The following is a 17,320-nucleotide window of genomic DNA, read 5'->3' as shown; positions in this document are numbered from 1 at the left end:
CATAATCTTACTGTATTTAAGCCAGAAGCTATAGATCTGCATGCTGTTTGCCTAAAAAAAACAAGCAGTCTGCTGACATCATCAGAAGTGGTAGCCTGATCCAATCACAGTGCTTCCCCATAGGATTGACTGAGACTGGCAAAAAGGCAGATCAGAGGCAGAGCCAGCAAAAATCAAACACAGCCCTGGCCAATCAGCATCTCCTCATAGAGATGAATTGACTCAATGAATCTCTATAAGGAAAGTTCAGTGTCTGCATGTTTGGATGTATTTTAGGCAGCCATGACCCAGGAAGGATCTCTAACAGCTATCTGAGGAATGGCCAGTGAAGTTATCACTAGGCTGTAATGTAAACACTGCATTTTCTCTGAAAAGACAGTGTTTACAGCAAAAGGCCTGAAGGTAGTGATTGTACTCACCAGAACAAATTCAATAAGCTGTAGTTGGTCTGGTGACTATAGTGTCCCTTTAAGACGTGTTCAGGGTATGTCATCTTAAGTCTAATACATTTCAAGGGTAAAATAATAACATACTATAAACACATGTGTCTCTTTCTCTTGAATTGTCTTCACATGTGTTAATAAGATAAGAGTCTGTCCAAATTTGGATGGTCAGCGAGGTATGGCACAAATCTGGTATGGATGAGGCCTAAATGTTGTCCCAAGTATCCCATTCATGTTAACCTCGGTGACTCCCTGAGGAAGCTGGAAAGTGAATGCATGCAGAAGGTGGGTGAAGAAAATGAACAGTTCCATCATTGCCAACTGTCTCCCTAAACATATGCGTTGGCCTGTGAAAACAGAGAAGGTAGTTTGTGAAGATGTTCATACATAAAAGTTTTTGTTGTATATACTATAAGAATTACAACCTAAATAAATATACCAATTCATGTATCAATGCTTTCTTTATGTAGATTTAAGAAGTTGATCCCAAACAACTTAGTTGGCTCTTGGCTCAAACATAGCCTTTTAAACAACCCGCATTTTGAGTGTGTGATTCATAATACCTTTGTGTCCACCCAGGTCTCTCCATTTCCACTCTCCTATACATATCATTCTCTCCCATCCCCCATCCTGTGTATCTTGTCCTCTTGACTCTTCCTGCTGCACCCCACCATACTTTTGTCCTTGTTGCCTTAATAGCCCCTTGGTCTGTCCCACTGCTCCTCATGTCTCTCTATGCTCCTTGTCCCACATGCATTTCCTATCTCTCTCCCCAAACCCTTATATGTCTCCCCTTTCCTGACCCTCCTCATAAGTGTCCCCATCAAACCTCAAAACAGTTCCAGGTTTAGCTGGACAGATGCACACTTCTTGTTTGCTCTTGCTGTTTCACATGTGGAGACACCAGAAATCAAATCCTTTTAAGGCAGTGGTGCCTGAAAGGTAGATCCCCAGCTGTTTTAAAAAGACAGCTTCCATGATGCTTCGTCATTCAAAAAGCATGCAAAGCATCATGGGAGTTGTAGTTCTACAGCTTCTGGGGATCTACCTTTTGGCCAACCCGTGTCTTAAGCCATATTGTAAGCGTGTCATCAGACTTGCTCACTCTGTATAAAATTGGAAGCATGATGTAACTCTCTATTCCCTTCTCCTCATGTGTCTCATTTAACCCCTGCCCACTTGGATATATTTGTCCTCTCCTCTGCCCTCACATGTATATTCATCCCTTTCCATACCTTCCCCTTATATTAACCCCTTAAAGACACATGACGGAAATATTCCGTCATGATTCACTTTTATTCCAGACGTTGTGTCCTTAAGGGGTTAAGCTGGGTATATGGAACAAAATTATTTCTGTAACGTAAACTGCATTTGCCCCCTTTATTTGTGGGTATATGGTGTGCTGCTTTAAGGATGTCCGTTTTTACCTGTGGAGAATGGCAAAAATGCCTCTTTGCTCTGAAAGTTTCCGTGTTCGTCCAGGAAGTTGGATGGACAGAAATCATTGGGAAATTTCCAGTAGTTGGGGTCGCAGAGCGCAGAGGCCAAACATGTCACAATAACTGTACCCTGAAAAAGAACATTGTGTGGATGGTTAGTTTAGAATTATGGGCTAATTTCAGTTTTTTAGTTGCTGGCAAGCTGTTAATGTTTAAAATGGTTGTTAGCAAAGGCTATTTCTATAATACAGAAATTCACTGTTAGTGACTGGTAACTGGTGCAAACAATAAGATATAGGAAATGCTATGCTAGGTGGTAAAAATGACAACCTGGTCGGATGCGGCTGTGAACTCATTTAACTATATTCCTGCTTCAAGTTGAAAAGACAAGATAATGACTGCAAACTCCCAATGCATCTTTTAGAAAATAAGGTACTCCCGTACTAAAGTACAATTAGACACGACAGCCTATCTATAAACATGGTGTAACTCAGCCATGGTGGGAGGGGGTGCACAGAGCATCACTGGCCCTGCTGTCCAAATTTGTAGCATGGAACTTTTGAAACCGAGATGAAGATTTCATTATCCTCTGCCTGGTCTTCAGGAAGGGAGTTGCCTCTCTGATACAGGCAGTCAACGCCACCCTTATGTGCATATTTATTTTTGACAATATTACACTATTTTCTCCCCTCCCCCCTTCCCCCCTCTTTTTCTCTATATATATTTACTAAAAAAAAAATCCCAAAATACTGAGGGGGGAAGTTCTTTTCAAAATAATACAGTTCTGTAAGCGCTTCACTCATTACTCTATATTCTGGGTATAGGGGTTTATCACCAAAACAGTTGTGTTTTTTGGGAGAGCACCCACAGAGTGTTTTTAAGCTGCTTGTCACTTTCACAACTATTTGAATTTGTAAGCGCCTTTTACATCACACATTCTGTTCTATTTAGTGGGTGTAAAGTTGTCTACAGACACCCACTGCCGGATAACTATGCCACACGCAGAGGGGGATGCAGGAAGTTGTCTCTTCCTCTCCACCACTAGACTCACAAATACTAACTCTAGTCTCCTCCTTCTCGATGCCCAAAAAGGTAAGCTGAAAGAGAGATTTAATGACTGTGTACATGTAACCATATGTGACTATGTGTGGGACTGTGTGTATGTGATTGTTTGTGAGTGCGACTGTGTTCATGTGATTGTATTTGACTTCTTTATGTGTGTAACTGCATTTGAATGTATGTGACGATGTGTGTAACAATGTGTCTAGTTATGCTTCTGACATTGTATGTGTAACTGTGTGCCTGTGAATGTGTGTGATTGTGTATTTATGTAGGTCACTGTGCATGTGTTTGTGTGTTACATAACAAAGACGCCGCAACACCAAAATAATTTTAAGACATTTATTCCACCTGTGTGGAACCTGCAACATTTGACCCAACTGATTCCTTTCTTGTGTTGTTTCTATTTGAAAGGAAATTGGTAACCTTCTGCATCCAAATCCCATTCAGTTGAGTGCCGGTCTTTCATATGGTTTGTATATGTATGTTACTATGTGTGCCATGTTTGCATGTGACTGGCTGCATGCCAATGTATGTATGCATGTGGGGTGGACACAAAATAGGGTAATAGGTATAAGACATAGAAGAGGTAAGGGGGTTTGGGAGACACACAAGATGGAAATGTGACATAAAGACAGGAGTGGGTGTGGATCAACAAACAAAAGATACAATTCGGGGGGGGGGGGGTGTCAAGTGACCTAGTTATACCTCTGAATTCAGCTATTCTTGCAGTTTGGTTTTCAGTTCAGTAGAATTTTCTGTTTAGTGAATATACTTTTAAAATGCCATAACCTGAAGACATAGCAGCTCTTAAAGCTGTAAATATATTATTTATGATAAAGATTAATAATCTATTTATTTGCTTTTGGAGTCCTACTATAATTATCTGTGTCCTGTTCAGTATTCTAGTGCAGCCTTTCTCAGATCTTAGTCAATGCTACTCTTCATAGTGTTTGTATTATCCTATATTCAATAGGGCATAAGCAAAAAGAAGAGATGAGAACTAAAATAGAGAAAACAATCCCACTCAGTGGGTGTAATCCAATCTCGTTCTCAGTTATATACCTCCAATTATAAATGTCACATGTAGAGAGGGGGGAGGGGGGGAGGGATTTTTTGTTTAAACCTTTATTAAGTACAAAAAATAAGTATAATAAAAATTGGCAAATAGTTAACCAATGAGTAATAAAACCTAAAAGGTAGGTAGGTAGAGCATAGTCAGCATATTTCTGTTCGTGGAGTAACAAGTGTGTCCAGGATACAAATGCCTGGATAGGTAGTGGATGGGAGGAAAGATAATAGGAGGGGAGAGGGAAAGGGGATATCTATATGTGGAGCATATATATATGTAGGAAAATCCCTTAGTGTTCTCTAGTATTCCTGCATACGTATGCAGGAATACTAGAGAACACTAAGGGATTTTTCCTACATATATATATGCTCCACATCCCCTCAGGGCAAGTGCACCATTTAGTTTTGCCATTTATAGCGACTCCCTGTGCTACCTTTACCTCTACCAGGCATCTTCTTATACTTCAGTATATAGATATCCCCTTTCCCTCTCCCCTCCTATTATCTTTCCTCCCATCCACTACCTATCCAGGCATTTGTATCCTGGACACACTTGTTACTCCACGAACAGAAATATGCTGACTATGCTCTACCTACCTACCTTTTAGGTTTTATTACTCATTGGTTAACTATTTGCCAATTTTTATTATACTTAATTTTTGTACTTAATAAAGGTTTAAACAAAAAAAAACCTCCCCCCCCTCCCCCCTCTCTACATGTGACATTTATAATTGGAGGTATATAACTGAGAACGAGATTGGATTACACCCACTGAGTGGGATTGTTTTCTCTATTTTAGTTCTCATCTCTTCCTTTTGCTTTTGACTTTATTTGGGGTTAAGCCCCTGTATACCTCTGGTAACCTACCCGGAGTCTGTGAAGCTAGCTAGCCTACTTTCACTCCCTCCTTCCTCTTTATCTCAATAGGGCATAAGTCAATGTTCCCATGACACTAAAAGGGCGACTTGCTTAAAAGGTTAAAGAGCAGAAGCAAAACCTCTTGTCCTGTTTGCAAAATGGTAAATGCTAATTGGTGGCCAGTATCAGTGGAGGCAGAAACGGCTAACATGCAGACACTAAAGACAGTGTGGACCATGACAACCTGTGTATTTTTAGCTACAAACATCTCTGTATGTACTTATCTCTGTTCTTTTGGCTCTCCCACCATACAAACCAATATAGATATATATAACTATATCAACTAGGTTTAGCTGGGAGTGTTCAAATGAATAAAGTTTCTTACCTTTTTCAACTGATAACCTTTGATTTTGACATCCTGTGCGCATTGCCGAGGTAAGCCTACAGGTGCTACGTTAGCACATCTTTGGATCTCATGGATCACGGCATATGTATATGGTACTTCCTTGCGATTTTCATAGTGAAGCTCTTGGTAGGTTTCAAAATGTGCATCCAGTTCTTTTTGAACCTTTGCTGTGGTGCCATTGTGTAAAGAAACAAAGGAAATGGCTAGTAAAATATTCCCAATGTTACACAACAATATTCCACTTTCAGTGCTTACTATTGTAAAATGACCATTTATTTGTTTGGTACTTTTTAACAGTATTGCAATGTCATGTAATTCATGAAGAAAACTAAAGTGGGATGCATATCTGGGATGGTCATACAGCTGTGTAGGCTTTTTGATTGGCACAAAGTATTTTTTTTAAAAAAGTAAGAGAAAAAAACAAGTATGGAACAACTGAAGGCCACAAAATCTCAGCTGAAGCCTGCCCTTTGAGAAAAACCGTGTTAACCTGGTACTTGTCTGGCCCCGATGACCTTTATTTTAAGCTGATTATATTTAAAGAAATCTGTCACCATTTACCTGGCCCTACGCTCCCCCACCGTGATCTCTTTACAGAGGTGGGTCATACAGAACACCAACTTCCAGTCTGCCCACACTCCTCTTCTGCTCTTTGTTGATTTACCGTGCTTGGGGACACTTCCTCAAACAGGGCAACCCTCCTCCATGACGCTACCAACACATTGGCTTAGTGTCCAGCATGCCTATATTCCGATAATCTCTAGCCAGTGCTAGTAGCGTCGGCTAGGGATTAACAATAGCAACAACAATGCACGTGTTGTAGTTGTTATAGGTGGAGAGCAAAGACACATCTCTTCTGCTCTCCCTGTCTCTCAATTCCTTGGTATTGAGTGTCTACCGAGGAATTGAGAGACAGATGGAAGACATTTATTTTTTTGTCCAAATCCATACATTTACGAGCAACACTGTAAGCACAATGTATAGATGGAATTTCAAGCTCTTTTAGAAGAAGTAGTTTTGCCCATAACAGGTTCCCTTTAAAGTGTACTTGTCAAGAAATATACAATTCAGCATTAAACTAAGCAGCAGAAATGCTAGGAAATGTATAGATTGTAAGTAAAACCTGTCTCCCACACCAGTCAATCAGAGATCTATTACAACAACTGAGTGACATCTGTTGCTGTCTTGAGTATGTAAGATAGAGAGCAATGTGTCTTCCTGCCTGGTTCTCCAGTAATGCAGCTTTGGTAATGATATAGTTTAGCATGACAGAGCGGGCAGGGCTTTCTTCAGATATCTTGGGGCCCCTTATCAAGCCACTGGCTAGTCCCCCGATGGCTATCAGGCACTATACACATCCCCTGATGGTGGGCCTGAGCACAGGTGTACTCTCTGTAGGCAAATACTCACTGTAGCAATTGTGTATTTGAAGTAATAGAGAACAATTCTGCCACTGAGCAAAATAGTCTAACATCTAGGATTTCTGGCCTGAAAGCCCCCCCATCTCTTTATAAAAAAAAATAAAACAAATACCACCAGGAAATAATCGAAAACATTGTTTGCAATCAGAGCTAGATATGTTTTAAAAATAAATGAATTAATGATCCAGGATTTCAATATTCAATGGACAGATAAACTGTCTAAAGCATTTGTGAATAAAATTAAAGGGACACTCTAAGCACCAAGGCAACTTTAGCTTAATTAAGCAGATTTGGTGTATAGATCATGCGTGTGTAGTATTACTGCTCAATTCTTTGCCATTTAGTAGTTAAATCACTTTGTTTACACAGCCCTAGGCATACCTTCTCTGTAACCCACACAGACTTCCTAAAACAGTCTAATCTTTTTTAGCTTCCCTTTTGGCACAATGTGTTTAATCATACACAGGAGGCTGCTGCAGGCTACTAGAGCAATTTTGATTTATAGTTGAGTAACAGAGCAGTAGATTAAACCTTCTAAAGTAAACGCCCAGTACCGTTAGATCTGATCGATAATGAAAACATTTTATTTTTTTAATGTAAGATGTGTGAGTCTTATCCAGTTAAGTTGAGGCTGCATAAACAGAAACAAGAGATTTAAAACCTAAATGATTGAGAATTGAGCTGTAAATCTGCAAGGCCATGATCTGTACACCAAAACCACTTCGCTGAGCTAAGGTTGTATTTGTGCTTAGATTGTCCCTTTAAATTATTATTATTATTATTTTTTTAATACTAGACATAACATTATCTAGAACATTTTCAACCAGTTTCTGGATATTACAAACGTTATCACCCCAAAACACAACCAGTTTATTTGGTATTTGTGTTTTTTGGAAATGCGCAAAAAAAAGGTAATTTATGACGATGTTGGTATATCTGGACTTGTAAATGTAAGGATTTTTTTTTTCTGTTTTACAAAGGGTAAAGTTACCACATGCAATAGTGAACATTAACATATATATATTAGCTTCTGAGTTTCAACGCATATGTTGTAAATTGTCACAATTTTTATATTTTAGGAAACGTTGTAAGGCCTAGGAAGTGGGTTGGTGTAATACTAGGTATGGTATTCTATTTGGTTTGTGAGCGTCCATTCCTAGGTCCTGGATTGGTAAAGAAGGTGTGGTCCATATCGGGTGGATTGTACCAAGTCAGCGTTAAGCTTGAGGTCGAGGTTTTCTAAGGAGGGAATGTCCCCTGTATGGATCTGTGGTTCTGACAAGTGATCTGTGGGGACGGTCGGTTCGTCTTGGAAGTAGTTAGTCGGGAGGTTTAGACTAATCTTGAGGTGTAGTAGCCCTAACCTAGGGGCTGTCGGGGGGGGGGGAAGGTGTGCGCCTTGTTGCAGCACACACTCCTCTGGCGTACTGGCGTGCCAACACCATCCCTGGCATGCTCTTGGGGCGTCACCAGAGTCGCGTTACTTAAGTCATGGAGAAAACAACAGAACTTTTTAGTATTAGAAGGTAAAAAGTAATAGGAGGAAAAGGAGAAAAACCATTGGTAAACGGCAAATTGCAATATTTAGCCTGTGAGCGGGTTGGGGTAGGAGACTTCTCTCCCCATTCCCGTCAAGTGGCCTGAGTGTCCATTCTCTGTGTCCTCGGGATGAAAGGTTCGATCGTCTCTGGGTCCCAAGCGGGAGAAGCGTTCTGGGTGGTCTTGGTCGGTAGACCCAGTTTTGATAGTAGCGCGGCAGCTTCAGCTCCTGTAGTGATTTTGTACGTTTGTCCTTGTTGTGTAACTAGGAGGTGGCGTGGGTTTCCCCACCGGTATGGTATTTCCACTGAGCGTAGCTGGCTGGTGAAGTCGTTGAGGGTTTTTCTCCACTGGAGAGTGGCTCTGGTTAGGTCCTGGTAAAAAGTCAATTGGGACTCTTCAAAGTCGAGTGGTGTTTTGCCCTTGAGTGCCGACATTATGTGTCCCCTGTCTTGGGGAAGGACGCAGCGGATTATTACGTCTCCAGCAAGGGGTGTGGATGCCCGTGTTGGAGTGGATAGTCGGTATATTCCGGCAAAGGTGAGTTTCCTTGCCACCCCGGGGGGAAGTAAGGACTGCATGAGACGTTGCACATAGTGTGGTAGATCCTCCTTGGAGACTGAGGCAGGGATACCACGTATTTTGATGTTGTTGCTTCTGTGTTTGTCTTCCTGGGCTGCTATTTGTACTTCCAGATTTTTTTGAGTGTGTTGCATCTGGGAAAGGGATTCTTGCAGCGAGGTGATTTCTTTTTGGATCCCTTTTACTTCTCCCTCAGTGTGTAGTACTTTTTCAGTAATTTGTTGCATGCTGGTTTTGAGGGTGGGTAGATCTGCAGCCAGTAGGCTTTGTATTTCTTGCAGCATTTTTTGCATGTGTTGTAGGTCATGTTTAGTGGCCAGTTCAGTGATATCTCGCTGGGGTGTGAGTTTTGACTGTGTAACCCTTTGAGGGCTATGCTCCACTGAGGTAGGCTCTTGAGGGGGAACAGGGCCTTGTACGGCCGCCATTTTGGCGGGTGTTTGTTTCTGCAGCAGTGTGCCTATATCAGGCTGTGCTGTACCTGGTTGGGGTTTCTGCGATCTGCGTCCCATTCCGAAGGTTCCGTGATCGGAGTTGTGCAAGGATGTGTCCCACGCGTCCTCCAGGAAGTCCCCGTCAAATAAGTAATCCAGGCCGTGGTGGGCTGATGGGAGGTAGGCCCGGGCTCTAGATTTCGGCTAGGATTTTTTTAAAATTACCATTCACAACTTCAAAATGACTGGGCATGCACACCGTATATGCAAAGTATTTCCAATCTCTGATCCACATATCCATTACAGTGAGGACTGTAACTTAAAGATTTTTTGTTTGGTAATTTTATTAAAAAGACACTAAATGCACCATAACCACTACAACCCCCCCTCCATCCTCCTCTCCATCTCCCCACCCCTACCCCCAGAAGAAGCAGAAGAAGAAGATCCTCTAGTGTCCTAAGCCTCAACCTATTTTTCCTACCTAAGATTGGACAGATTGTGTTACTTATACCTTAAAGGAAAACTATAGGGTCAGAAACACAAGCTTGTAATTTGACCCTATAGTGTTAAAACCACCATCTAGCTCCCCTGCCCCCATTGCCTCCCTAAATATAGTAAACCTTGCTTGTATTCAAGTCTGCAGCTGCTGACTCTGCCCTGTCTGCCTCTGTGGTGGTCTGAGCCAGTCACAATGCTTCCCCATATGATTGGCTGAGACTGTCAAGAAGACAGATCATGGGCTGGGCCAGCACAAGCCAAACACAGCCCTGGTCAATCAGCATCTCCTCATAGAGATGAATTGAATCAATGTATCACTATGAGAAAAGTTAGGTGTCTCCATGCAGAGGATGGACACCCTGAATGGCAGTGTTGCACACTGTGCAGCACTGCCCCAGGAAGAACCTCTAGCAGTCATCTGAGGAGTGGCCAGTGGAGTTATCACCTTGTTGTAATGTAAACACTGCAGTTTCTCTGAAAAGACAGTTTAATACAAAAAGATTCTACAGGGAATGATGTCCCTTTAAAGCACTGCAGCAGAGCAGTCAGGCTATGAGTGTCTGAATAGGCCTCAGTTTTTCTCAAACTGCTCCAAAATGGTTTGACAGAAAAATGGAGGTCTTTGCTCATAGACTTAAAGAGTTGCAGTGGATATGGCACTTAGAGCTCCCCTTTAAAACCATGTAATACTGTCAGACTGTACTATTTTCTGTTTAAAATCTGCTTTGTGGATTATGTAGTCTACCTTTCAAGAAATATTCCTCCTAGTATTTTTTCTATATTCACCTTGAACATCAGGATGTAATACCATAAATAACAGACCCCAAAGAAAAGTAGAGGTGAGGGTTTCAGAACCAGCCAGAAAAATGTCAAGCACGATTTGCATCAGGTTCATTTCATTGAATGGTGAAGAGGGATCGTCTTTAGTCTGCAATACATACAAGAATAAAATACAGCTCACGTATTTCACATTTTACACACAATCAAATATCTTGGTTATCTAATCTACTTTATATAATTTCCCACTAATCTTGTGTTCAGATCAAACAATGGATCCAGTTCATTATATTCTTTTAATCCTGTTTGTTTGGGGTTTTTATAGGGAAATAAAAGATTTTATAAATCATGAATGTGCCAGATCCATGTATTTCCATAGGAACCCAAAATATGTACATGACATTAGCTTGGTCACTTGTTCTTCAATTACAAAATTAGCTTGGTGACATAGTCCTCAAAACATTTTCATTAAAATTTTTCAAGAAATAAAAATCCGCTGCCATTGATTGTCCCATTAGACAAAGATAAGTTACAGATAACCAAAAAAACTGACATGGAATGGATTGGGAAACAATATTTCACAAAATGTTACAGGGGGGGCCTCCCTCACAATGTGGCTTAGGTGTGGGTAGCATTACTTGGTAGAATAAGAGTGAAGGTGTCCTTGGATATTGCTCGCCCCACTCTCCTTCATTACTAAATAACAATATATGTGTAGAGTATGATATCCTTAACAGTTTCCCCAGGCTGGCTAAGGACCAAAGGAGAAATAGCGATACCAGGGCGTAAGCGCAGTGTGAAAGGTTCAACAGTAGAATAAACATAAATCTTGCCTGGGGTCTGTATGTTTTTTTTTTTTTTGCTGTGCGTACGTTTACAGACAGGATTGCTTCGCCCCGACAGCTGGAGCAAGTTATGCAGTGACAATAATTGACATGGCCAATCAAACAGCACATTTGTATGTTTTTAGAGCAAACGGGTTAGGAAGATCAGTAGTAAAACATTTCTTGTGGATCATTTGCTACAAATTATAAGGCACACTCAGTAGGGGTATATCGATTGGAGACAAGAGTAGGCCCCCAGGGAGGTCCCAGATAGGATGTGGTAAAGCAATCTCATGCTATGCAGGATTCAGACACGGCAGAGAGAGGAATTCAATTCAAAATAATAGGCAGTGGATCTAAAGATACGTTTGCACGGCATCTTAAGAGGTTTTACATGTTATGAAATGAATAATTATATAAACAGGCTAACCCAACACGCCTCTGCTTACCACTAACACTGAGCCTGAGAGTTCTTTTTAAATAGGTTGGTCCTGACTAACTGATTCTGTTTCCTGTGAGTGATTAACACGTGTGCTACCAACGGGTGCTTTGACAAACAAGCAATCAATGTGATTAAGCAACCCTCTTCAGACAGAGAGTGGTAGGTTTTATGACAGCTATGCAATATTCTTCTGTGCATTTAGAAAGATTACCTAAAAGAGGGGTCCAAGGGAAATCTTTATAAACATAGTATGGCCACTATCTATTTATTTAGGGAGTAAAATGTACCTCCCACGGACAGTAAATATGTCACCTTCTACTGGAGGACTTAATTTAGGCATGGGACCTGAGCTGTACCTGCAGATTATGGCATATTGTTCAGCGTTTGATTCTCCAAGTTTAAACACAACAGTGACCCCACACCTAGTTGGAGTTCCATGCGATACAGAGGATACTACCAGATTGGAGGGGGGGAAGGGGGGATTATTTAAAAAATTGGTCAGAGGGAGATGCAATGGATTTTTAATTTAAACACCATGCAGCCCAATGGTCTTAAAGGGATACTATAGTCACTTCAGCTCAATGAAGTGGTCTGGGTGCCAGGTCCCACTAGGGTTAACCCTGCCTGCTGTAAACATAGCAGTTTCAGAGAAACTATGTTTCCATTTGGGGTTAAGTCAGACTCTAGTGGCTTTCTTCCGGACAGCCACTAGAGGCGCATCTGCAACGCTGGAGGCATATTATGCCTCCATCACGCAGAGCGTCCAAAGGAAAGCATTGAGAAATGCTTTCCTATGGACACTTTGAATGCGCGCGGCACTGTCGTGCATGCGCATTCCGCTCTGCTGGTAAGGGAGCCCGGCGGTGGAATAAAGTGAGCAACTGAAGGGGTTTTAACCCCTTCAGCACCACGGGAGGGGGACCTACTACAGGGAGTGCAGAATTATTAGGCAAGTTGTATTTTTGAGGATTAATTTTATTATTGAACAACACCCATGTTCTCAATGAACCCAAAAAACTCATTAATATCAAAGCTGAATATTTTTGGAAGTAGTTTTTAGTTTGTTTTTAGTTATAGCTATTTTAGGGGGATATCTGTGTGTGCAGGTGACTATTACTGTGCATAATTATTAGGCAACTTAACAAAAAACAAATATATACCCATTTCAATTATTTATTTTTACCAGTGAAACCAATATAACATCTCAACATTCACAAATATACATTTCTGACATTCAAAAACATAACAAAAACAAATCAGTGACCAATATAGCCACCTTTCTTTGCAAGGACACTCAAAATCCTGCCATCCATGGATTCTGTCAGTGTTTTGATCTGTTCACCATCAACATTGCGTGCAGCAGCAACCACAGCCTCCCAGACACTGTTCAGAGAGGTGTACTGTTTTCCCTCCTTGTAAATCTCACATTTGATGATGGACCACAGGTTCTCAATGGGGTTCAGATCAGGTGAACAAGGAGGCTATGTCATTAGATTTTCTTCTTTTATACCCTTTCTTGCCAGCCACGCTGTGGAGTACTTGGACGCGTGTGATGGAGCATTGTCCTGCATGACAATCATGTTTTTCTTGAAGGATGCAGACTTCTTCCTGTACCACTGCTTGAAGAAGGTGTCTTCCAGAAACTGGCAGTAGGACTGGGAGTTGAGCTTGACTCCATCCTCAACCCGAAAAGGCCCCACAAGCTCATCTTTGATGATACCAGCCCAAACCAGTACTCCACCTCCACCTTGTTGGCGTCTGAGTCGGACTGGAGCTCTCTGCCCTTTACCAATCCAGCCACGGGCCCATCCATCTGGCCCATCAAGACTCACTCTCATTTCATCAGTCCATAAAACCTTAGAAAAATCAGTCTTGAGATATTTCTTGGCCCAGTCTTGACGTTTCAGCTTGTGTGTCTTGTTCAGTGGTGGTCGTCTTTCAGCCTTTCTTACCTTGGCCATGTCTCCGAGTATTGCACACCTTGTGCTTTTGGGCACTCCAGTGATGTTGCAGCTCTGAAATATGGCCAAACTGGTGGCAAGTGGCATCTTGGCAGCTGCACGCTTGACTTTTCTCAGTTCATGGGCAGTTATTTTGCGCCTTGGTTTCTCCACACGCTTCTTGCGACCCTGTTGACTATTTTGAATGAAACGCTTGATTGTTCGATGATCACGCTTCAGAAGCTTTGCAATTTTAAGAGTGCTGCATCCCTCTGCAAGATATCTCACTATTTTTGACTTTTCTGAGCCTGTCAAGTCCTTCTTTTGACCCATTTTGCCAAAGGAAAGGAAGTTGCCTAATAATTATGCACACCTGATATAGGGTGTTGATGTCATTAGACCACACCCCTTCTCATTACAGAGATGCACATCACCTAATATGCTTAATTGGTAGTAGGCTTTCGAGCCTATACAGCTTGGAGTAAGACAACATGCATAAAGAGGATGATGTGGTCAAAATACTCATTTGCCTAATAATTCTGCACTCCCTGTATAGTGTCAGGAAAACCGATTTGTTTTCCTGACACTATAGTGATCCTTTAATGATGATTTTGAGCTATGTCATTTTTTTGTAAATATACTTTTTTTTTTTTTTTTAAACATTCAGGCTTAACGAAAGGCGAACTATTGTCTTGTGATCAGGTAGTTAATAACAAGGTAGGAGATAGCAATACTAGTCAACAAAGGGATTAAATCTGTAGCATAATTACTAACATAGACAAAAGGCATCGCCACGGAGATTTGCACTTTACTATGATAAAACAGGCGTAAACTATCCAGCATGGCACATAGTGTAGGAAGCCTGTTGCAAAGGCAATGAGGCATACTCGAGTGCAAGTATAAATGATAAGTGATAATAGCTAGTGTTAGTGTGTGACTCGTTTGCTATAGCTTATACATCTTTCATGGTGCTACTGGGTGTGTGTTATTAGGTACATTACTGAGAATGGTGTGTGAGTACAGTGATAAACCTATATCTAAGCGTTTGCATGTTAGGACACAATATTAGATTGACAGGTAAGTAAGAGATAACTTAGATTAATAAGCATGTTAGACAAGGGTAACCCATTATGGATAAGACCCTCAGGTCCAGGCAGGTCCTTGGTTGCTGAGCGAGTGTCCTTGTGGACTTGGGCATGGGCTATTGGTAAGTGTCTCTATCCCACTCCGCAGGGCGAGGCAGCGCGATGGTCTCAGGGTGCTCGGTTGTCGGGCAGCGAGGAGGGAGCCTGTGTAACCCACTCACGGTTGAAAGGCAGCAGTGCTATACTCGGTAGTTCTTCCTTGGCAGAGATTCTGACAGCTGACTTGTTTGCCGGTTGCTTCCAGTGGTTTCTGGACTTGCTGAGTCTGCTTGCCACTTGTCTTCGGCCTGAGGCCTTAAAGGGAACTCGTGCCGTCTTGCCATGGATCCCGTTGGGAGGATCATGTGCCCAGGGTAACTTCGAGTCTCCCCGGGTGTATGGCTGGCGTAGGAGGGGTGTCTCCAGGTGAGTACCCAGCCCAGAAGAAGGGTGGGTGGCTGAGACTGCGGCTTCGTCCATGCGGGTATCTGGGCCTTCTGGCTTAGTGGAACCAGTCGCCAAGGGAGCTGCTGTCTGATGCTCTGCTCGTGCTGCGATCCAGCACCAGAATGCCTTGCAGATCTTATTAAAGGCTGCGTTAAAGTTGGCTTCCCAAGTCGTTGTGGGATAGTTCTCCGTTCCGTCGGCCATATTGGGTGCGGCCCAGGAGCGGGAGATTGCGGCGTGTCTCTGGGAACCGTTCTCATGTGTCTGTGTATCCCCAGCAGGGACCGGGATGACCCCCGCCGGTCCAGAGGGGGGGGAACGGGCTGCTTGCTTGAATTCGGCGGCCCCAGGGCGGAGGATCGGCCGTTTCCTCCCCCAATGAGTGCCCCCACGAGGGTAGGCCTCAGAACTGGTGCTCGGCTGTAAGTCGGCTGGCGGGTCTCCGGAGTCATCTGGGAGTGTTCCCCATCGGTCAGGTACGATGTGCTTGCTCGCTGGTTGCTTTTTTGGGGTCAACATCCCATTTTGTGGCTGGATTGTGAGAGGAGCTCACCAAGCACACGTCTGTCGGCCATGATGGTCAGGCCCCGCCCCCCGTAAATATACTTTTTATTTGTTTTTCTTTCAGCAATGTACAATGAGGCTCGCAGGCCTCAGTTTCGCATGTATTCATATGACTTAGGGTTGTAGTAAGTTAAGTTTATGCATAGATATGTTTGGGCTCGCAGGCCCACAAGTATGATGGACACACAGGTCCCTTACATTGTATTTTTTTTTTTTATTGTATTTTATTGTAGTTTGCACATGCAAGTTACAACTGTTTGCAGTATGAGATAGGTAAGAGAGTAAAACAGTGATTACATGGTTTAAATGAGGCAATACATACATTATGTAACCTAAGCGGTAAGTATGGGCCTAGTGGGGCATTAGATATTTGTGTCATGGGCTATTTCTGCTCCTGATTGATTATATAGCCCTTTGCTAGTTGGGTGCATGTGTAGGTATAGACTGTCATTAATTTAGGAACTGTGGAACTTAGAGCATATTAAACTTTATAGAGAGGGAGCAGTGCTCCAGGGATGGGTTCTTATACAGGGTTCTTCACTAACTTATGTGGTCTGTGGGTCATTGGGTGAGTAAGAAACTCTCCCGTGGTTTCTCTAGTGTGGGCTCCCTGGGCTATCCAGGAAGTGTTGCTGCTGGTGCCGTAGTACTATAGGGGGTCAGCGTTGTGGAGCAGGGGGTAATAGATTTAGCCGCTGGAGGAATGTCGTCTGGTCTCCAGAGGGGGCTAAGGTGAGTATGTCATCCCCCCTCTGAACTGCTAGGGAGCCCTCTATTCCCCATCTGTATTTAATTGCGGCGTCTCGCAGCCGTCGTGTAATAGGTGCTAGCTGCCTGCTCGCCATCAGCACACTGAATGGGAGGTCTCCGTAAATGGCAATGGTGCACTCCTCAAAGTGGATGTCTCCTAGCTCTCTCGAGCGGGACATTATGGCAGCTCGAGCTGCAATGTCCTTAGTCACTGCTATAATGTCTCTTGGTGCATCCGCGGGTGCAGCTGCTGCTTTACGGATCCGGAACGCTGAAGTGATAATACCGGAGTCTGCAACTCTCTTTGCGCCCATAGAGGTCAGCAGTCTCTGGAGAAAGGGTAATAGGGCATCTCCTGCAATTCGTTCCGGCACCCCTCTAAGGCAGATATTCTTCCTCCTGTGCAGGGATTCCAGCACTGTCACAGTCCTGTTTAGTCTCTGGACTTGTTGCGCGAGGTCCCGGGTCTCATCTTGGGTGGTCCGCAGCTGCTGGTCTCTGGTTACTTCCTTGGACTCCACCTCGGTGACCCTCTGGGACAGGGACCCCAGCTCCGCTTGAGCAGCATGCAGGTCTGCCTTCCATACCTGTCTCATTTCCAGCAAGAGATCTTTGATATCCCGTTTTGTTGCTGGCGACGAGTCTTCACCTGATTCAGACTCATTATAGGGACCTGGCTTCGGCCGTCTCCTCACTCAGCTC

The 17,320-nt window shown here is 43.0% G+C and overlaps 1 protein-coding gene across 1 annotated transcript in view; it reads right to left on the bottom strand.

Annotated features, from left to right (window-relative positions):
• Positions 1-484: 484 nt before the first annotated feature.
• Positions 485-17,320, bottom strand: part of LOC134586226 (cytochrome P450 2A3-like) — a 39,428-nt gene continuing 22,592 nt past the window's right edge. The window contains exons 7-10 of the mRNA XM_063441723.1: positions 10,537-10,678; positions 5,256-5,443; positions 1,871-2,012; positions 485-790 (exon numbers count right to left, since the gene is read on the bottom strand). Of these exons, the coding sequence (XP_063297793.1) occupies positions 612-790; positions 1,871-2,012; positions 5,256-5,443; positions 10,537-10,678 (651 nt within the window). The 3' untranslated portion in view covers positions 485-611. The remainder of the gene's footprint in view (positions 791-1,870; positions 2,013-5,255; positions 5,444-10,536; positions 10,679-17,320) is intronic.

This window comes from Pelobates fuscus, chromosome 2, assembly GCF_036172605.1.
Source record: "Pelobates fuscus isolate aPelFus1 chromosome 2, aPelFus1.pri, whole genome shotgun sequence".
NCBI lineage: Eukaryota > Metazoa > Chordata > Amphibia > Anura > Pelobatidae > Pelobates > Pelobates fuscus.
This window is presented reverse-complemented; position numbering and strand designations above follow the sequence as displayed.